General features: G+C 36.2%; 1 protein-coding gene across 23 annotated transcripts in view; it reads left to right on the forward strand.

Annotated features, from left to right (window-relative positions):
• KMT2C (lysine methyltransferase 2C) overlaps positions 1-22,692 on the forward strand; it is a 190,447-nt gene that overhangs the window by 89,744 nt on the left and 78,011 nt on the right. For all 23 annotated transcript variants that reach the window (XR_009155148.1, XM_058183716.1, XM_058183715.1 and 20 more), the window contains 9 exons: positions 1,541-1,655; positions 2,068-2,240; positions 3,343-3,503; positions 3,887-4,018; positions 5,603-6,312; positions 9,118-9,237; positions 9,618-9,734; positions 11,558-11,659; positions 12,764-12,868. Coding sequence is in view for 22 of the 23 variants with exons in the window: in XM_058183716.1 (XP_058039699.1) it covers positions 1,541-1,655; positions 2,068-2,240; positions 3,343-3,503; positions 3,887-4,018; positions 5,603-6,312; positions 9,118-9,237; positions 9,618-9,734; positions 11,558-11,659; positions 12,764-12,868 (1,735 nt within the window). In the remaining variant the exon portion in view is untranslated. The remainder of the gene's footprint in view (positions 1-1,540; positions 1,656-2,067; positions 2,241-3,342; positions 3,504-3,886; positions 4,019-5,602; positions 6,313-9,117; positions 9,238-9,617; positions 9,735-11,557; positions 11,660-12,763; positions 12,869-22,692) is intronic.

Below are 22,692 nucleotides of genomic sequence, written 5' to 3' on the forward strand. Positions count from 1 at the left end.
CTATGAAACGATTAATAGTAGTGCAGATCAGATTATTGCTAATCAGTTAGAAAACACACAAAGCTGATCACGTGATTATAGGACATTGCGATGGTCATATATTTTTACATATATGTTACTATTGTAACTTCAATCAATTACTAAATAAGACAGTTGGTAAGCAAGGCTTACCTATAGTATTATGAAAAGTATTTTTTCCCTGTTAAGTGCATTGGAAGATAGATTGTTCTAGACCTGTGATGGCAAACCTATGGCATGCGTGCCACAGGTGGCATGTGGGGCCATATCTGTGGGCATGCAAGTGTTGTCCTAGCTCAGCACCAGCGTGCATGTGTGCACCGGCCAGCTGATTTTTAGGCCTTCCGGACCCACCGGAAGTCAGGAAACAGGCTGTTTCCAGCCTCTGGAGGGCTCTGAGGGGTGTGGAAGGCAATTTTTGCCCTCCCCAGCTCCTAGAAAGAATCTGGAGCCCGGGGAGGGTGAAAAACGGGCCTTCCAGTCCCACTGGAAGCTGGAAAACGAGCCATTTCTGGCCTCTGGAGGGCCTCCAGGGGGATGGGGAAGGCCGTTTTCGCTCTCTCCAAGCTCCAAGAAAGCCTCTGGAGCCTGGGGAGGGTGAAAAATGAGCCTACTGGGCCCATCATGCTATCGCGTGCCAAAAGCAGGGGAAATGCAAGGGGGGGCGTGCATACATGCGTGGGGAGTGAGGTGCATTGAATTATGGATGTGGGCACACGTGACCCCCCCACGCGTCCCCGCTTTTGGCACGCAACGGCAAAAAGGTTAGCCACCACTGTTTTAGACATTATCAACAAATGACACTTGCTTTACTATATTTGCTGTACTACATAACCTAAATAGGTTTACTTCTAGAAATTTTGATTCTTCCATCATTTTTGCTTGCCTGTGATGGTTTCTCTTCTAAAATAATCTTCCCCAGATGTGGTCTTTGTGACCTATGAAGAATGGAGAAAATAATCTTTTGGACATGTTTTTCAATAGAATTAGAAATCTCTGGTGTTGTTTTAGATAAAATGCTGAATTTAATATAAAACAAAATGCATCCCCAACTTTTTACACTGTGTTTGCTACTCATTATATCCGCTACTCACTGTGTTCATGTAAGATTCAGAATCAAGACAAGTGCTGTGTAATACTCCACAATTTCTTTAGCCACTGTCGAATTTGATATTACTTTTTAAATCTTATTTCATATTATTAGATTTTGAGGAGACCTGATAACATAAAATTGGCGTATTTATTCCTTAATATTTGTCAGACCACATACTCCCATGCCTTATGAATATAATATGCTTTAGGAATGTGCATTGTTTCTTACACTTAAAGATGAAATGGTATATCCGTTAGAAAAGAGTTGATACTGTGGCATTGGTCATAGACATTGTGTTTTATTGAGACTTTAGTATTTCATTAGCCTACTTGCCTACTCTCGCTGTTTATATTCATCTGCCTTGCTTCAAAGTTAAAATTATTTTATCTTTTGATCCAATATAACTTAAATTATGGATCTTTCCCTTAGGCAGTCTGGAGAAGACAACAAAATGCTTGTCTGCGATACATGTGACAAAGGGTATCATACTTTTTGTTTACAACCAGTTATGGATTCTGTACCAACAAATGGGTGGAAATGCAAAGTAAGTTTAAATTCAGTTTCCTAAATGTAGAGCTTGTGTGAAATTGAAGTGCAGGTTGAGTTTTAAGAGTTATATTTGGAAGTGCAGGAGTGAAGTTCTTCTGCAGGAAGAACTTTACTTTTCTAGGGAGAACTGCTCTGCTCAAATGGTGGAATGAAATTTTATTTACATTTTTAATTATTGCTTGTTGTTACTACTGTTATACTGTATTGCAAACTGTCCATCCATCTTTTGAGCAAGTGGCACATAAATAGTTGTATTAATAAACTTTAACAGAATTGTTGAGCAGGGGGCAATTAAAAATGTCCTATATAGGTGGCATTATTAGTTGATTGAAGTTTCTCAGTTAACTGATGTCTTGATACCATAAAATAGAATGGCTTAAAAAAAGCTTATTCTTTTGGACTTCCAGAACTGCAGGATATGTGCAGAATGTGGCACACGGATCAGTAGCCAGTGGCATCACAACTGCCTTATGTGTGACAGTTGTTATCGTCAACAAGACAACCTGCCTTGCCCTTTCTGCGAAAAATCCCCCTATCCAAACTTGCAAAAAGAAAGATTGCACTGTCATGTGTGTAAAAGGTGAGGTGTGTTTTTAATTCTACCTTAATTTAGTCCTCTGCTTGTCGTTAATGGTTTCCAAATCATTTTAAGGAGAATCCATCAATATTACTTTTCTTTGGTACTTACATCCACTACTGATCTTAATTTCTCACAGAATAGTAATATGCACAAGAACTGATGCTAATTGGCCATGAGACTCAGTGCTCAAACTCTCAGCAACTTCTGTAGAATCATATCCTATATAATATACTATAAAGGTTTGACTAAGAAGTGTGGTTGGCTTGTTACCATTTATAATGGAACTTATTTCTTGTTAAGAAATTATATGTAAGTGCACAGAACACAGGTAGTCCTCAACTTACAACAGGCTCATTTAGTGACCATTCAAACTTACAATGGCACTGAAAAAAGTCACTTATGACCATTTTTCACACTTACAACCATTGCAGCATCCCCATGGTCATGTGATTTACATTTGGATGCTTGACAACTGACTCACTTTTATGACGGTTGCTGTGTCTTTAAGTCATGTGATCACCTTTTGTGACCTTCTGACAAGAAGAGTCAATGGGGAAGTCAGATTCACTTAACAAGGTTGACTCAGCCTTCCATCCTTTATAAGGTAGGTAAAATGAGGACCCAGATTGTTGGGGGGGCAATAAGTTGACTTTGCATATAATATACAAATGGATGAAGACTATTGCTTGACATAGTGTAAGCCGCCCTGAGTCTTCGGAGAAGGGCGGGATATAAATGCAAATAAAATAAATAAATAAATAAATAAACAACAATGTTACTAGCTTAATATCTGAAGTGATTCACTTAACAAGTGTGGCAAGAAAGGTGACAAAATGGGACAAAAGTCACTTAACCAATGACTCACTTAGCATCAGAAATCTTGGGGTCAGTTGTGGTTGTAAGTCAAGGACTACCTTTACTCTTTTCTTCATTAGTGAGTATTGGATATTACACTAGTTATCCAAGTAAAACAATAAATATTAAAAAGTCTAATTTGAAATGGTCCAAAATTTTGAAAAGATCTTTTTCTGCCACTAAAAATGTATGAAGGTGGAGGAAATTAACACATTAATCTAAATTCTAAACTTATTATTCCCTGAAGATGGATACACATAGGGTGTGATAAGCCTCCTGACAATGAACTGGATATTCATTTAAAAGAATATATCTGCAGTCTTTGCAAACATTCAGATGCAGATCAAGAACATACACAAATGTATGAGATGATGGAGACTGAACAACTTTTGCCTGAAGTTAACACAGGTATGGGCCACCTCTTATCTGTTTGTGCCTCTTGAAGATTTTTATCTGAAATCTACAGATTTCTTCCTTTTCCAGATTATTGGTGCAATAAAGCACAATTATTTTTTAAAGTCTATATTGCTAGAATATCTTGATATTCCAGAAAGACCTCCAAATTTTAGTGTGACTGCATCTCATATTTCATTTTCCTTCCCACCCTTTAACTCAAATAGGAACCATTCCCAACTCTTTACAATGTAGAAACCTAATATAGGAACACTGTTCAAAGTAGAATGGTATTTATTATTCAAAGTTTTCCCCATGGTTTGAATGAGAGGAATAATTAAATGTATGAGCTTGATAATGTCTTTGCTTTTGTTTTAATATCTGCACATGTGACATAGAAATTGAAAACATAGATTCAGAAGACATAGGAAACCAGAAGCCGTTAGTACCTGAAGGTGGCCTTGATCAAGAATTGGTGGTTGAGTCTTCTACAGATAATGCCCTTTCTTTGACAGCACAAGAACATATATGTATGTATATTAAATATGATCAGAACTCTAGAATATTTAGAAAATTTAACAACATTTGAGCAGTGCATTTTCTGTTTATAATAATAAGGATTTTGGAATAGATAGTTCCTAAAGGTTATAGAAGAAATAGAACTGTGTTTTGTATAGATATTCACCCTGCAATCTTCTGATGAAATATATTTTTTAAAAGTAAGAATAGGATCTTTAAGAAACTCTCATTTCTTAAATTATACCAGCTTATGAAACATAAATCTGACATGTCACAATTCAGTTAAAACTGTCCCAGTAAACAAATAAGTTCTTACTCAGATCGGTTTCTGAGTAAGGTAGATTAATAAAGAAACTAATACTTAAATAACATATTTTATGAGTTTCAGCCTACAAGATCTGAAAGATCGCTTAACTAACAACAGCAATAGCAATAGTATTTAGTGGCTAAATTATTTACAGGCCTGCACTCTCTGGGTGGTTTACAGTATAAGAATTATTTGCATTTGGTCCCCAACAATCTGGGTCCTTATTTTACCACCTTCAGAAGAATGGAAGCCTGAGTCAACCTTGAGCCCTTTCACAATTGAACTCCAGGCTGTGGGCAGAATTTGCCTGAAATACTTCACTTTAGCCACTGTGCTATCAGGCCTCCCCTTGGATGTCAGCTAATTGTTCATCATGATATATGTTTTATTTTATAAATTATGATAACTTAAAATTCCATCAGACTTAATACAAGTGTGAATGAAAAACACTTGTGTATTTGTCTAATTATGGATGAAATATTCCTAAAAAAAGATGATTACTGGGAATTTCTAGTTATAATAGCACTAAAAAAGTGACTGATGATAGTTTTCACACTTATGACCATTGTAGCATCTCCATGGTCACATGATCATATTTGCCAACTGATTCATATTTATGATGGCTGCGGAGTCCCAGGGTCATATGATCACCTTTTGCAACCTGACATGCAAAGTCATTGGGGAAACCAGATTCACTTAACCACATTATCAGCTTAACCACTGCAGTAATTCAATTAATACTTTTGACAACAAAGGTCATAAAGTGGTGTGAAATACAGCATCTGTCTTGTTTACAACATAAATTTTGGATTCAATTGTGATTGTAAGTCAAGAACTACCACTATAAATGAGGCGTGGACATGACATAAATTTATACAATTATTTTATCTCAAGAGAAAATGTTCCCCCTTTTATAGTGGTAGAAGTCTGGGCTGTTTAATTGAATGGACGTATGTTTGGTACCCAAAGATAAAATATATTTCTTATGTGGTATATAGATTGTGGATTTTTATTTCAAGTTGTGAGAAACAAATTTATACTTAGGTTAGATAAATATGTGAAGGGATAGATTTACCAATATTAACAACAAGATGCTAACTGGAACCGTGTTTTCATATAGAGTAACAGAACTAAAATTCAGCGTTCAAAAACAGTCAGGGTAGATATTTATCTGCTTGGCACTTTCAAGCTTTCAAGGAAAAAAAATAAAAGTATTTTTGAAAGGATGTCTCTTTCTATAGCAGTACAATCGTATGAAAGTAAAATACAGTATCCACATTTGTTTCAGGCCTCTCATTAGATGAAAAGAAATACGAACTGGAGACCCAGGTCTCCAGTCATTTTGATACAGAAGAAGGGGAAATGTCTGTTAAAAATACTCCTGCATTTGATAACAATCCCTCTGATAAAAAGAGGGAAACCCCAGAAAATATTCCAGAAATAACACAGCAAGAATCAGATAAACAAGCTGAAGAAACAAAACCATCAGAGACAAGCACCAAGTTAGTGGAAGTGCCCCAAGAGGAATGTCAGCTTCTTCAGAGGGAACCAGAGAATATATCCAAAACACCTGAAACGTTCATTTTGGTCGGTAAAGAGCCAGTCTCCAGTCCTAAGGAAGAACAGTCTGAAACAGTAGCCGTTCTAGCAAGTGCAAATGGAAGAGACACTCCTAAAGTGTCACCTCTTCCTCAAAGTGAAAGTTGTGCAACTGAGAGTTGCCAGTTGGCAGACAAACCAACTTCGGAATCATTGCCTGAAATGTTTTCCCCACGTCCATCGTCTGTTGAAATAAGCAAACCTGTTGATGGATCTTCCTTGACAACATCTTCGCTAGAACCAAGCGCATCCCACGAGATGCTGCGATGTCAGATGTCATCATTAGAATCTGCTGCGGTCCTTCCAACCACATTTGTATCCCTTACTCCAAAAATTGGAATGGGAAAACCTGCTATCACTAAAAGAAAGTTTTCTCCTGGGAGACCAAGATCAAGACAGGTAAGCATGTTTGCTAAAACTCATTGCAACCTAATACAGCATCACTATTTGTTTAGTGGCTGTTTGATGTTACAACAGTACTGAAAAAAATAACTTGTGACTGTTTTTCACACTTAATGACCATTGCATGGTCACGTGATCAAAATTCAAACTTGGTAACTGGTTCATATTTATGATGGTTGCTGTATCCTGGGATCATGTGATCACCTTTTGTGATCTGACAAAGTTAGAATAGAGGAAAACTTTCTTAATAACTGTCTCCTTTAGCAACATAAATTTTGGCCTTAGTTGTGGCCATAAATTGGGGACAACCTGTAATAATCTAATGTTTTGACTATGGGTCCCCATCTTTTTATTGTAACTTATAAATTATATTGCTATATCTATTTATATGTTTATTGTTTTTCATTTTATAAGCCACCCAGATTTGCCTTGTGGCGAGATGGGCAGCAAATAAATTTAAGAATAAAAATGAAAGAAATGATCTAATTGATGTTTGTTCTCTTTGAAAAAGCAATTGTGGCACTTGAGTATGTTATTGCACCAATAATTATAAAGGAACAAATATTTATAGTAATAAATGGAAAACTCTAAGCTAATAGCATTCTGAAAAAAGACCAGAATTAAAAACCTCTTTCAGTTCAGATCTGAAGTGCAGTATATGAATCACATCAATTTTTTCCCTGCTGCTGCTTTCGGTTAGTATATTAGAGATAATTGTTTACTGGTTTGCTCAAAGCTTTCTATATTGGTTTTCTGCATGAGGTTTTTTTTCCCAACAGAAAGCAAATTTTTCAGTATTTTTTTGTTTAGGTATATAGAGCAAGCCTTTATTACATGCAGGTACTACAGAGTTATGATCACAAAGATTTGTAGTACCATTTATTTAACTCGCTTCTTTAAACCCATTACCTTGCTTGTAAAGAAAAATAATTTCACTAGTGATTTGATCAATTTATCTGTAGTTTTACCTTCTAATAAATTTTATTTCATTATTTTTATAACTTGCTCTCAGTGAGCATTAAACTAAATGACTATAAATATATATAATGCTTCAACTACACTTATCTGGTTTTTTTCCTACTTCTAATTTATAAAGAAGTTACTGCTCCATTATTCCTTAACTTTAAGATGAGTCTATTGCAGTGTTTATGAATTGCAGATTAATTCCTTGTTATTCCCTGCCAGACCGGATACTATCCTAATATAGACACATGTCTGAATTATCTATCAATCAAGATTATTGTACCAAATAAAGCTCATAATATTTACAACGTAAAATCTTGTTTCTCCCATTTTGGTGGTATTTCATCAGAAGATGGAAGCTCACTCTAAATAATATCTTAAAAAAGAAATCATGATATAATTAACTTATTAAATGATATCATATGCTTTTGAATGCATGGTTCTAAAAAGAATGCTCTTCTCTGAAAATCTTAAAGGCTGAGTGCAATCAGTCTCCTGACCAGGCCCGAATAATAGCAATGGCTATGTATAAAGTACAGACTCAAGGAATTCATTAAGCTTTCTGTATGAAATGAAAGCAAACCTTAGCTACAAAAGAAAGGGAGCTTTGCCCTCGTAGAGCTCAGATTTTGCAGCAATAGCCAACATCCTGGCTATAGAAACCAGACCTCCCATTAAAAATGGCACCAAACAAACAGCAATGGGAAAGGTAGAAGGGGTAGCTCCTCCCTTAGACATAGAAGAAGCTGCTGTTTTGTAGCGATAGGTATCCATTCTGTACCTGTAGTTAAGCCAAAGAAGAAGGTAGACGGCCAGAAAATGAGCTAGGCTCGAGTACTGGGGCCAATATTATTATAGAAATGTTGAAGCAGCAGCAAGAGGAAAGACTTCAGTTCATTAAAAAAGAGGAAGAAGAGTAGCTTTGGAGGGAAAGAGAGAAGAAAGATAGTCTAGGATGGCAAAAGAACCATAGAGGTCCCCAGGCCACACACCCAAGCATTTGCATACTCGCAAACTGCTTACTCACTTTTCACCACTCTGGAGAAAAATGTCCCTCACTGGCTGCTTTTCATGCTTATTTCCACGCACATACTTGTATTAAGTTTCATAAATTTCTGTAAGAAACAATTATTTTAAAGAAGATTTCTATCATGGTTGGATTTATTAAATTTGTTTGTTCCTTGGAGAGTTCTCCATCTCTGAATTTGGCTTTCTAGCATAATGCGAGGGATGGATTCTCCCATGTGATAATTATATAGAGTACAAGAAAGTTTATTTTGAATGAATGTTTTGAAAATATGTGTGAATGCAATCCTTGTTTCTTAATGGTGTGTAATAAAATATATTGCTTACTTTTAAGATATGTAAGAAAAGTAGACATGATTTTATTTGATATATAAACTTAGTCGTTACATATGTATTAAAAATAATGCTTGGACCACATACTGCTCAGAAATATCTAAACTGATCTCTTGTCTCTCATGTTCATATGGCAGTTTTTATTTTAAATACTCTTTTGTCTGCCATACTTAATAATCCTGGTTAATAATTTTGTTTCAACTGATCTAACCTACTGTCTCTTACAGTCTGATTTTAAGAGATTAAATATCTTTATATAACAATAGGCAAAATATTCCCCCAAGAGATACATCTTGTAAAAATCATAGTTATAACCGAAGTTCAACTGCATCTTTTTATTGTCCAATAGTTGTTTATTTTCCTATCTATGTTTTTATATTTTTATCTTCAACCACTTGTCTACCTTCATTCAAACATGACCTTCATCATTTATAGATGTGAATGTTTTATACATTTTATTGTCTCCTCTTACATATTTAGGGTACTTGGAATAGCCATAATACAGCAAGCCCACCTTCCTGGTCCCAAGACATTTTAGAAGGTCGAGAAGCATTTAAATCTAGACAACTACCTGGCAGTGCTATTTGGAACATCAAAGTGGTAATTAATCTTCACTTAACTTTATTGCAGTCATTCACCAGTATAGATAGTCCTTCATTTATAACCTTTTGTTTAGTTACTGTTCAAAGTAATAGTGGCACTGAAAAAGGGATTTATGACTGTTTTTCACACTTACAATTGTGGCCCCATCCCCATGGTCATAATGGATGATCATAATTTGGATTCTTGGCAACTGGCATGTATTTATGACAATTGCAGTATCCCAGGGACATGTGATCACCTTTTGCAAATTTCTGACAAGCAGAGTCAATGTTTGAGTTACATGTAGTGAACTACTGCCTATAAGTTGTGTCTCTGTAAATATATTACTGTAGTTGTTAATCTGCAAGGACTAATTCATTTGTTCTGTATTTAAATAGGGTCGTGGTTCAGGGTTTCCAGGGAAGCGGAGACCACGAGGTGCAGGACTTTCTGGAAGAGGTGGGCGAGGGAGATCAAAATTGAAGAATGGAGTTGGATCAATTCTTGCTACAGGGGTAAGATCTATGACACAGCATCTTAAATTAATTAGCCCAAACAAAGAGTGCTAGAAGTCATTGCTGACTTTTCATAAATTAGTTGTTGCCGTAATACAAAATGTCATATAATATTTTCTGCACTGATATTTGACTGTGCTATGGAGTTCAAAATGGGCTGTTTTTAAGGCAAATACATCTCTGAATGTATCCCAGTTTTCCACTGAAGGCGATATATTAGAAGGTCTGTCATTGTTGACAGCTTTGAGGAAGAAGGAAGTATCTTTGAAAGGATGAGCCATGGTTCATAGATTGTCTAGTACAGCGGTCACCAATCAGTGGTCCGTGGACCACTGGTGGTCTGCGAGAAAATTTTGGTGGTCCGCATTTTTTATATTGCACTAAATACTATTTATCCTTTAAAAAAAATTCATATTAGCGGTCCTCGGGATTTAAAATTATGAATTTAATGATCCCTGAGGTCCGAAAGGTTGGACACCCCTGGTCTAGTATATAACTGAAATTAAAATTGTATGCATATGGTGGTTGTTGTCTTCAGTGAAACACAGATACAATTTTTGAATGCATATGGCTTATATGTCTATATCTCAAAAAATTTATGGTGTATTGTGTAACATGTTAAGATAATGATGATTAATAGCTGACCAACTGTTGTAAGGCTGTAAACCAAAATGATACAATGAGAAAGAGTCAGGAGGGTTATCACTTTAAGACAGGAGTCACCAACCTTTCAGACCTCAGGGACCACTAAATTCATAATTTTAAATCCCGTGGACCACTAATATGATCTGCCTAATGACCGGCTGGGTGGGCGTGGCTAGGTGGTCATGTGACTGGGTGGGCGTGGCCAACTTGATGTCATGTCATGTCGAGGGGCATCTCGCTGGCCTCAACTCACCCCTCCCCTCCCAGCCACTCCTTGCCTACCTGCCTGGACTCCTTAGGGCCCTAACAGGAAGCAGTTGTTGGATCTAAGCAGCCACCATGAGAAATAGCTGGAAAAACACCTCAGTTCAAATTGGATCTAACCAAGAAAGAGGCTTAGCAAAAGCACCTCACTGAGCACTACGAGCAGAAGAAAGACCTGCAGAATGCAAGACCAGGTACTGGTACCTGGAGGCTCAGCGGGCTGAGATGGTCAACCAGTTCCAGGCCATGATACAGTCCCACTGGAACAAGGTCCTCCAGCTCTTCGCCATCAGCGCTGCTTCCTCCCAGCCTTCGCCCAAAGCCCTGCACCAGGAGGCTGATGCAGACCCCAAATCGAAATTTCTGCCCCCCTCTGACCCGCACAAAAAGATCCAGAAGGGAGAGACTCTGACAGAAGCGTTCATTGCACATATCCGGCCCAGGGGCTGTAGTTTGAGGACCCCTGATTTAGTGCAATATAAAAAATGCAAATAATTTTTCTGCGGACCATCAAAATTTTCTCACAGACCACCAATGGTCCACGGACCACCAGTTGGTGACTGCTGCTTTAGGAGGCTGTCTATATAAGGGTGATATAGGGAGAGATGCCATGTGAGGGCGTCTCTCTCTCTCCTCATGTTCTAACTTCACCGTAGTTCTCGGTGTATTTCTCTCCGTGTGTGCTTCCTGTTATAGTTGAAGATTGATTGATTGATTGCCTGATTTTGCTTAGCACGTGTATGTATATATATAACTTGTAGATAAACCACTATTTAAAAAACCTTTGTGTACTGTATTTTGCTCCTGGGTTGTCTCAAACTAGCAGTCACACTGTGCACATTCTGACATAACAGTTAAAAACTGTCATTAAATTATTACAGTATCCCATTTAATTCTTCTGTTCTATTTTGCAGGCCACAGATATGGATAATTTATCCAACAAAGATGAAGAAGAAAATTCCATGCATAATACGGTTGTCCTGTTCTCTAGCAGTGACAAGTTTACTTTATATCAGGTTGCAATACTCAGATGTACTTTGTTACTTTCTGTGTAAATCTGTCTTTCTATGTGTCTGACTGTCTGTCCATCCATCCATCTAAACTTTGGAGAGTTTTCAAAACAAAATCTCTTCGTATCCACCCACCCCTGCCCAAGTCCCTAGTGGTGGCAATAGGTTACAAAATTCCAGGCACCTGTTAAAATGAGAAAATGTGGAGGGATTCAGTTCCAGGACATTATGTTTCACAGTCCACCCAAGGGAAGAGGGTGTTGGTGGGCCCTCTGTGTATTAGGAAAGGGGGCTGGATTGACATTAGGCATGTATTATCATGAACAGCTGTCTGATTTCTTTCCTCTGAAATTCGGATAAGCTGCTCATTTGTCTTCCCTGAAAAGATGCAAAAGCAATCTTTGTATTGCCCATGTATATTTTCCACAGCTATGGAAATATTAACAGTTATAAAATATTTGCTTTGGCTAGATTTGAATGAACACTGAGGCATTTTACCATGACAGTGTTACTAAGTCTGTGATTTGGTTCTGCGGATTTTATTTTTTTAACGTTTCTCACAGAGACATCAGAGCAAAAAAAAAAAAAAAGTAATGGCTTTCTTGATCATAACAGCTCACTCCATAATTCTGATTTTCTTTATCAGTATATCAGCAGTATGCCTTTCTATTTAAACAGTTGTTCTTTTGTATATTAAAAGAGAATCAATCTAATTAATTTTTTTTAAAAAATACAAAAGAACAATTGTTTAAATAGAAAGGCATATTGCTGATCTACTGATAAAGAAAATCAGAATTATGGAGTGAGCTGTTATGATCAAGGGTTTTAGTGTCTTACTGTGGTTTTCTTGGGACTTCCTTCACAAAAATGTGAACATTTTAAAAGTACTATTGAGTATGTAATAATGTATATATAGATTATGCTAATAAGCGAACACTATACCCATGAATCTTCTATAAGGACATAAGAAACATTTAAAAAATGATAGATGATAGATAGTCATCAGATGCTCTTGGGGGTCGGTAGGGTTGGAATGCCTAATACCGTCTCTTATTTGAAGATTGTTATTTTTTTATATATTCTATATTTTGATATATTTTATTATTCCAGGACATGTGTGTAGTTTGTGGGAGTTTTGGACAAGGTGCAGAAGGCCAATTACTTGCCTGCTCACAGTGTGGTCAGTGTTATCATCCGTTCTGTGTGGGTATTAAGGTGAGTGCTTTGAAATGCCCATGCTTGCATACCAATTTATCCTTTTTTAAAAAAGTTTTATTTGATTTTTATTTTTAAGTATACATCAATATCAATACATGAATAGTGTGGCCTCTGGGTATAATTGATTTTGATGCAAGTAGCAATAATAATAATAATAATAATAATAATAATAATAATAATAATAATAATAATAATAATAATAATAATAGTAATAGTAATATTTGTTACATTAATCAAATTTATGTAATCCTAGTATTAATATACATGTTTGTTTTAAAGTAGTCATTCAATATTTCAGTGTTCCATTTTAATGGCAATGATATTTAAGCATACATAGTAATACCATTTTCAGCCTCTAATCTTTTCATCTAGTTATTGCTTATATTCTATTATATAAAAATTATATATTCTAATATTCCCCCTATTTCTATTTCTACCTCTATTCTAGCTTCTAGTCAGGCCACCATTACTAATCCTAGTGTTAATACACATGTTTATATTAAGACATACTCCTTCATTATTTGGTTATTCAGTGTTTCAATACACCATTCTCGTACCAATTATCATACTTTTCATACATATATTCATACATATATAATAATAATACCATCTTTCAACCTCCAATCTTTCCATCTAACTATTGCTATATATAAAAGTGTGCATTCTTATTTCTTACTCTATTCTAGTTTTTAATCAGGCCATCATTATATTAGAAAAAAAAGAAAAAAATATTTTCTATCCATCATCTCCTGCTGTTTTAATACTTCAATTCTTACTTGTTTTTTTTTTATTCAAAAAGTTTTACACAAAAAAAATCCTCCCCCTTTCCCCCCAACCCCCCTCCCTTCACTAATCCCCTCCCCACCTCCCCCCTGACTTCCCGGAACAAGCACAAGGTATAGTTAAAAATAAAACAAACATATGCTAAGAAAATTTTTCCCCAAAACTATTATACCAATTTTCCCTCTCTAGCTCTGACTTCCTCCTAACATAACCAAAATCCTTCAAAAAAAATTAACAATTAACAGTAATAAGATATGTAAAGCAATAGAACAAATTAATCCTAAAGTATTTAAAACCAGCTAAAGCATAAAAATCCAATCCCATTCAGAGAATATCTCCCTTATAGCTTCTATAACCATATAATTTTTCCCCCAGGTCTTTCTTACATAAGATCTTTCGAGAATATTCTATTTAAAATTCAGTACAACACATTATAAAATTTCAATACAGAAAATTACAATATCTATTCAACTTTAGTCCTTCCTTGTCAAAATCCAGTATAAATCCAAATATCTAGTCTTTTATGATAGATATAAAACATATAATCAACCCATTTCTTCCAGATCTTCCTCACATATTGTCTTTCAGGGACACTAATATTTTTGTCTGTTAATATTTCAAAACAACCTTGTTTCAAGGATAATACTTTTGTGTCTTGCCATTTTTTTTGATGCATTAATCTCTGTCTTTCCTTCATTACTCCTTTTGAAAAGTCAATCACAATATTTCCTAGTAGTTCCTTATGTCCAAGAATCCACAAATTACTGCCGTATATTTCATCAGTCCAAAAAGAGAACTCTTAGAAAGCATTAACTCTGTGAGTTTTTTCAGTTCGGGAGACAGCCTCTGCAGCACAAATTTAGGCATTTCATCCAAACTATTTAAAGAAAACTTCTTTATATCAATTTGTTTATTCACGATCATATCTTCATATTTATCCACTTTTGCTTGTATCTCCTCCATTCCATTTTCCAAGTCCTGATTACACTGGTTAATTTCCTCCAAGCTCTCATCCAAAACGTCCCCATTTTTTATCAATTCGTATTTTTGAATAATTAAATAGATTCTTTCTGTGTAATCCTGTATAAAGTCACGAATCCATTCTTCTGAAAGAACCTTCATGGCAAAGTTCTTGCTGAGAATCCCCTTATGAAATACTTAAACAACGTAATATAATCCAACAATCCACAGTCCAACACAATAAGAAAAAAATCTCCATTCAGTTTCGATTTCGCAGCAAGGCTCCTTTCCTTTCCCTTCCCTTTATCGCTCTACTTTCAGTTGCTCTCAAACGCCATTTTAAACAATTAAAGGAAGGGGGGGGGAATTTCTCTTTTTGAAAGTCAAAAATACTTGCAAACCAATAATTGTTCACTCATGCTTCTTCCGTCTGCTCATAGAAATCCACAAAAAGAAATCAATTGTTAGCAGAAGTGGACACCTTCCTCTTTTCCTGCTTTTGCAGAAGCGCACTGAATACTGGAGATTCAAGGAGGATTCAATGGGATTTGACCTTTCGGGACTTTGCATAACAAAAACAAAGCCTCTAGGGGAATCTACCACTCTCCCCCCCTGCTCTTTCTCTCTCTTTCAACCAGAGAGGGAAATTGAAGCCGGGAACAGCTGTTCGTTGCTGTTTTCACCGGCTTTTACCATATCCAGTGCAGAGTGCCATAAATTAGCACCCAGCGAGAAAGGTGGCGCCAAGCGGAAGTCAATTCTTACTTGTTTTTTAGCTTGCCTCCCATTCACCTCTCTTACATCTTTGTCTCTATCAATATCTGCGTCTTCACTATTCAGTCTGAATATTTATCCCATCGCTATCCCACTAAGCTGCCAGGTCTCCAGAGTGTCCTCTTAAGCCCCTATCTCCCTTTCAAAACTATCTTCCCGCTTATCTGATTCCATTTTTAAATCTCTTAAAATACTTTTCCCTTGGTTAATTTCATCAGTTATTATTATCTTTATCGTCTTCTCCTTCTCATTTCCCTGCTTTATTTGCTGATTTGTCTGTACTATCTTTTCCTCTGTTCTTTCTGTTGTTTCCTCTCTTTCCTGGACTCTTTAATTTTCATTCGTTATCAGTTGTAGGGTATTTTCTATCGTCCCATATATGCCTTGCACTAGCTTCTCCATCTGTCTGTGATTCTTTGTCATAGTATCCCTAATGCTTTGAAACATCAATGCCATTTCTTTTGAAATCTCACTCATTTCCCCCCAATGAAGCATCTTGTCTTATTTTAGTAAGTCTCGCTCTTACTCAATAGTCCAAAAACAAAACATTCAGGTCCAATGTTGCTCCTTAGAAAGTTCAATAATTATAGTTCTTTATGTCTCAGGATTCCATTTAAGTGGTCCAGGCAGCTTTCCAAAAAATCAAAAGTCACTTTACTTAATGGTCTTATTTTCACAATCAAGTCCAGTAATCATAAAGTAGATAGTTATAGAAGAGTGCGTATCACCACAGTCCTCCAGATGAACATTGTTTATCTCTCTTATCAGAATTTTTTCAGGCTTGTAGAGGTATGGTATATTTTCTACTCACCAGTAGATGGCACTCTCAGCTTAGGTTTCAGTGTTATTTTGAGTCTGACAAATTGATTAATCCAAATTTAATTCAATTTATGGAAGCAAAGTCAGCTATTCAAGTAGATAGTTCCAGCATTCTATAATGCCTTTCCAGAACAATGCCTACCCAGTTAAAAGTCTAATTTTCTATGTTTTAAAAAGTCTTTTTTCTCCCCTTGCATCCTTCCTTTCGGGTCTAGGATTTTTCTCTCTATGTTTATCTGCCACTTTAAGAAAAAATTTTAAGAGTCTCTTTTCCTAGATTTTCTTCTTTTTATTTCAATTTTAAGTTAGGGTCTAAATAAAAAAAGGAATCTTCTCACCCAGCTCCAGTCACTGTTCCCTCTACCGCTCCTGCACATTACTTTGTTGCCTTGGCTGACCCAGCTTCATGGCAGCCATGATGGCTGCCTCATCTCCTTGTTGTAGATGAGAGGGAAGAAGCCTTGGGTCAAGCAGGAGAGTTAAGGCAGGGCAGCTCTCTTTACTTCACCACCCCTACAGGGTGGCTTTAGCTCCTTTTGGAGCACTCCGCCAGGGAGAACTTGGCATGGGAGTGTGGAGACTCGCTCCTCACATCCGATCTCTCACTGTGACGTCAGTCGGAAGTCCACATACCTGTTTATCCTTAAAAAGCCTGTGTAGCTTGCATCTAGATTACCTGTGGGAGAACATTCCCTTTTATATAATCCTACCCTACCTGATGATCTCATGAAAGTCATTTCACAGGGACTTAGAACTGAGCCCTTCTTACAACAACAATTAAATTTTTCCCCTCCCCTCCCCCCTCCCCCTCCTTCCACCCTCCCTCCAAAACCCTCCCCCCACCCCAACTTCCCGGAGCAAACACAAGGTATAGTTCGATAAACAAACACTCATACATTAAATTTTTAAAATCTAACACAATTATAATCCTTCTCTCTCACATAACCTGACTTCCATTAAAATCAAAAACAACGTCCTTCATTCAAAGGCAATCTGAAATTTCTTAATCTGATATCTATTTTGAATATAATCAATCCAATTCTTCCATTCATTTAGATATTTTTCTTGAGTACTGTCTTTCAAGAAGGCTGAGATTTTAGCCATCTCAGCCAAATTGGAAACTTTCAATATCCATTCTTCTATTGTGTGTAATTTTTTTTTCTTCCAATATTGTCCAATCAACAGTCTTGCTGCTGTTATTAAGTTCAAAATCAATTTAGTCTCAATCACTGTACAGTCTGTTGTTATTCCCAAAAGGAAAAATTGTGGTAGGAACTTTATCTTCTTCTTCAGAACATTCTGCATAATCCACCAAATTCTTATCCAGAAAGACTTAATTTTCTTACAAGTCCACCATACATGAAAATATATAGCATCATCACAGTTATATCTCCAACATTTCGCTTGCATATCTGGATGATTTACACATACATGATAATTTCTTAGGATCTAAATGCCATCTATAAAACATCTTATAAAAATTTTCCCTTAAATTCTGCGCTTGCGTAAATTTAACATTTCTAACCCAAATTTTTTCCCATATTTCCAACATTATTGGTTCCTGAATATTCTTTGCCCATTTTATCATACAATCCTTTATTAAATCTCTTTCAGAATCTATTTCTATCAACACATTATGCAATCTCTTTATATGCCCCTGGGTTTGATTTCTAATTTGTTTAACCAAATTTTCTTCATTTTGAATAATACCAATTTTCTGATCTTCTTTCCATCTAGCCTTTAACTGTCCATATTAAAACCAAGTATAATTCCTCCCTTCTTCTTTTAATGTATCCAAAAATTTTAGTTGTAAATTTCCCCTCTCATTATATAAAAGATCTTTATAAGTAATCATTTCTTGTTCCTGTTCTATATTTATATTCTCTACTGCATGCCGAGGACTTGCCCATATAGGAATTTTATAATTTAACTTATAATAATATTTTTTCAAGGCACGCAGAAGAGAAATTCTCAACACATGATTCTTAAAAGCTTTATCTACTTTCTTAACATACAATAAATATGCATGCCAACCATATAATAAATCATAACCTTCTATATTCAAAATCCTTTCCTCTGTCAAATTAAACCAATCACTTATTACCAAAAGAACAACTGCTTCATAATACAGTTTTAAATTAGGCATTTTTAATCCTCCTCTTTCCCGTGTATCTTGCATTATTTTCATTTTGACTCTCGCTTTTTTCCCTTCCAACATAACATAACATAACATAACATAACATAACATAACATAACATAACATAACATAACATAACATAACATAACATAACATAACATAACATAACATAACATAACATAACATAACATAACATAACATAACATAACATAACATAACATAACATAACATAACATCAGAGTTGGAAGGGACCTTGCAGGCCTTCTAGTCCAACCCCCTGCCCAGGCAGGAAACCCTACACCATCTCAGTCAGATGGTTATCCAACATTTTCTTAAAAATTTCCAGTGTTGGAGCATTCACAACTTCTGCAGGCAAGTCGTTCCACTTATTAATTGTTCTAACTGTCAGGAAATTTCTCCTTAGTTCTAAGTTGCTTCTTTCTTTGATCAGTTTCCACCCATTGCTTCTTGTTCTACCCTCAGATGCTTTGGAGAACAGCCCGACTCCCTCTTCTTTGTGGCAGCCCCTGAGAACACAGCTATCATGTCTCCCCTAGTCCTTCTTTTTGTTAAACTAGACACCCAGTTCCTGCAACCGTTCTTCATATGTTTTATCCTCCAGTCCCCTAATCATCTTGGTTGCTCTTCTCTGCACTCTTTCTAGAGTCTCAACATCTTTTTTACATCGTGGCGACCAAAACTGGATGCAATATTCCAAGTGTGGCCTTACCAAGGCATTATAAAGTGGTACTAACACTTCACGTGATCTTGATTCTATCCCTCTGTTTATGCAGCCCAGAACTGTGTTGGCTTTTTTAGCAGCTGCTGCACACGGCTGGCTCATATCTAAATGGTTATCCACTAGGACTCCAAGATCCCTCTCACAGGTACTACTATTGAGCAAGGTACCACATATACGGTACTGGTGCATTTTGTTTTTTTGGCCTAAATGTAGAACCTTACTTTTTTCACTGTTGAATTTCATTTTGTTAGATAGCGCCCAATGTTCAAGTCTGTCAAGATCTTTCTGTAACTTGAGCCTATCTTCTGGAGTGTTGGCTATTCCTGCCAGCTTGGTGTCATCTGCAAATTTGATGAGTTCCCCATCTATCCCCTTGTCCAAGTCATTGCTGAAGATGTTGAAGAGTACTGCGCCTAAAACAGAGCCTTGGGGTACTCCATTGCATACTTCCCTCCATGTGGATGTAGTTCCATTGAGGATTACACGTTGAGTGCGGTTGGTCAGCCAGTTACGAATCCATCTGGTGGTGGTGCTGTCTAACCAACATTTTTCTACTTTATCTAGTAGTAGGTTATGGTCTACTTTATCAAATGCTTTACTGAAGTCCAAGTAAATTATATCGACAGCATTCCTCTGGTCTACTAACTTTGTCATTTTGTCAAAGAAAGCGATAAGATTAGTCTGGCATGATCTGTTTTTGACAAACCCATCTTGGCTTTTGGTTATTACTTTGTTTGCTTCTAGGTGTTCGGTGATTCGTTGCTTGATTATCTTTTCCAGAATCTTCCCCGGTATTGAGGTCAGACTGATAGGTCTGTAGTTTCCTGGATCTGGTTTTTTTCCTTTTGAAGATGGGAACTACATCAGCTCTTTTCTAGTCCTCTGGCAGCTCCCCTGTGCTCCAGGATCTTTGAAAGATATAGTTCAGTGGTTCTGAGATCATGTCTGCCAGTTCCTTCAGAACCTTGGGGTGTAATCCATCCGGTCCTTGTGATTTGAACTCGTCTAGGGTAGACAGGTGTTCACTTACCATTTTCTTCCCTATTTTAACTTGTGTTTCTAATCTGTTTTTTGTAGTGCTCTTTTTGATAGGTTGGATTGTTTTTTCCTTTTGTATAAAGACAGATGCAAAATATGAGTTAAGTAGATCTGCTTTCTCCCTGTTGCTTGTCATCTTCTTGCCACTTTCTCCCAGCAATGGGCCAATTGTTTCCTTGACTTTTTTCTTGTTTTTAACATGTTGGAAGAAGCTTTGTTTGTTATTTTTACTTTTAGCTAGCCTTTGTTCATTGTGAGCCTTAGCTTTCCTCACTTCATCTTTACAGGCTCGGGCTATTTGCTGATATTCTGCCTTAGTTATTTGCCCCTCTTTCCACTTTTTATATTTGTCCTTTTTGTCTTTCAATTTGTCAGATAGTTCTTTATGCATCCATGCTGGTTTCTTTTGAGATCTACTGTTTTTCTTCTTCATTGGTATTGTGTTAGCCTGTGCTTTTATAATTTCACTTTTCAAAATTTCCCAAGCTTCTTGAGTTGTTTTCCCCCTGAGGATTCTCATCCATTGAATCCTTCTCAAGCTCTCTCTAAGTTTATTGAAATTAGCTCTCTTAAAGTCCAAGACTCTAGTTTGACTTTGTTCTACTACTTGTATTTGCTTAATGTCGAATTCCAATATTGCGTGGTCACTTGCCCCCAAGGTTCCTGTAGCTTCAATACCTTCTATCATTTCATCTCTGTTAGTGAGAATTAAGTCCAATATGGCTGATCCCCTTGTCGCCTTCTCTATTTTTTGGGAAACAAAGTTGTCTGCTAGGTTTGTTAGGAACCTGTTAGATCTTCCACTTGATGCAGAGTTTGTTTCCCAGTTGATGTCAGGGTAGTTAAAATCCCCCATTACTACTGTGATGTGCTTCCTACATACCTTAGTTAGCTGACTAGCAAAAAGTTCATCTACTTCCTCTGTTTGGTTGGGTGGTCTATAGTATAGACCTATGGCAATATCGCTTTTCACCCCTTTTATATTGACCCAAATACATTCAAGATGATTTTCATCATTGTTGTGCTCTATTTCTGTAGAGATGTAGTTATTTCTTATATATAGTGCAACTCCACCTCCTCTTTTATTTGGTCTATTTCTTTTAAATAATTTATATCTCTCTAGCTGTATGTTCCATTTGTCAGTTTCATCCCACCAAGTTTCCGTAATGGCAACAATATCATATCTACCCTCATTTACTTGGATTTCTAATTCACCCTGTTTATTCCTCATACTCTGTGCATTGGTGTATAGACATTTGAGTCCATTTGGATTGATCTTGTGTTTACTGTCTACATAACCTGTGTTGACTGCCCCTACTTTCTTGCCACCTGTTGGTTTAGTGCACATGGTACGGCACTCACTGTTAAATGCTTGGTTTTGCTTGATAGCATGGTTGATAGTCTTACCCATACAGACATCTATGTTACATGCACTGATAACCCTTTTAGTTTTCGATTGCTGGGGACAGAAATTTTCTATATCAGTTAATTCTCTGTCCCCACTGATAAATTTTATAAATTTATTTATATCCAATCTGCCATTCTTCCAAATTTTTGTCTTTCTTAATTATTGGTATCATCTGAAACAAGAACAAGAATTTAGGCAAAACATTCATTTTTATAGCTGCTATTCTCCCCAACAAAGATAATTGTAATTTTTTCCAAGTATTCATTTCCTTCTGAATTTTTTTCCATAACACATCATAATTATTCTTATACAATTTTACATTTGATGAAGTAAGAAAGACTCCTAAATATTTAACCTTTTTTACAATTTCAAATCCTGTTATTTCCTCTGGTTTTTCTTTCTGGTTCTTAATCATATTTTTGGTTAACACTTTTGTTTTATTTTGATTCACTCTAAACCCTGAGACCCTTCCATATTGATTAATTACTTCCAACAAATATACACTCAAATTCATAGGCTGAGTCAACATAACAACCAAATCATCTGCAAATGCTCTGACTTTGTATTCATGTCTTCTAATTCTAATACCCTCTATCTCCCTTAACTCTCTTATCTTATCCAATAAAGGTTCCAAAGACAAAATAAACAATAAAGGTGATAAAGGATACCCCTGTCTTGTTCCTTTCACAATTTTAAAACTATCTGTCAAACTACCATTAATTATTATCTGAGCTGTTTGCTCTCCATAAATTGCCCTAAGTATTCGTATAAAACCATTTCCAAATTGCATTTTGTCTGTTAATTTAAATAAAAATTCCCAATGCAAACGATCAAAAGCGTTCTCTGCATCCAAAAATATAAACGTTGCCGGAATCTGATTTTTCTTTTCCAAATATTCTAATAAATTCACTATCTGCCTAACATTATCCCTCATTTGTCTCCCTTTTATAAAACCAGACTGGTCAGTATGAATCCTTTGTTGTACAATTTCCATTAACTTATTTGCCATTATTTTCGCAAAAACCTTATAATCATTATTCAAGAGTGAAATCGGTCTATAATTCCCAGGCTTAGTACAATCCTGATCCTCTTTTGGTATCAATGAAATAAAAGTAGTCCTCCATGATGGTGGCACTCCTCCTTCCATCAGTATCTGATTA

This window comes from Ahaetulla prasina, chromosome 4, assembly GCF_028640845.1.
Source record: "Ahaetulla prasina isolate Xishuangbanna chromosome 4, ASM2864084v1, whole genome shotgun sequence".
Taxonomy (NCBI): domain Eukaryota; kingdom Metazoa; phylum Chordata; class Lepidosauria; order Squamata; family Colubridae; genus Ahaetulla; species Ahaetulla prasina.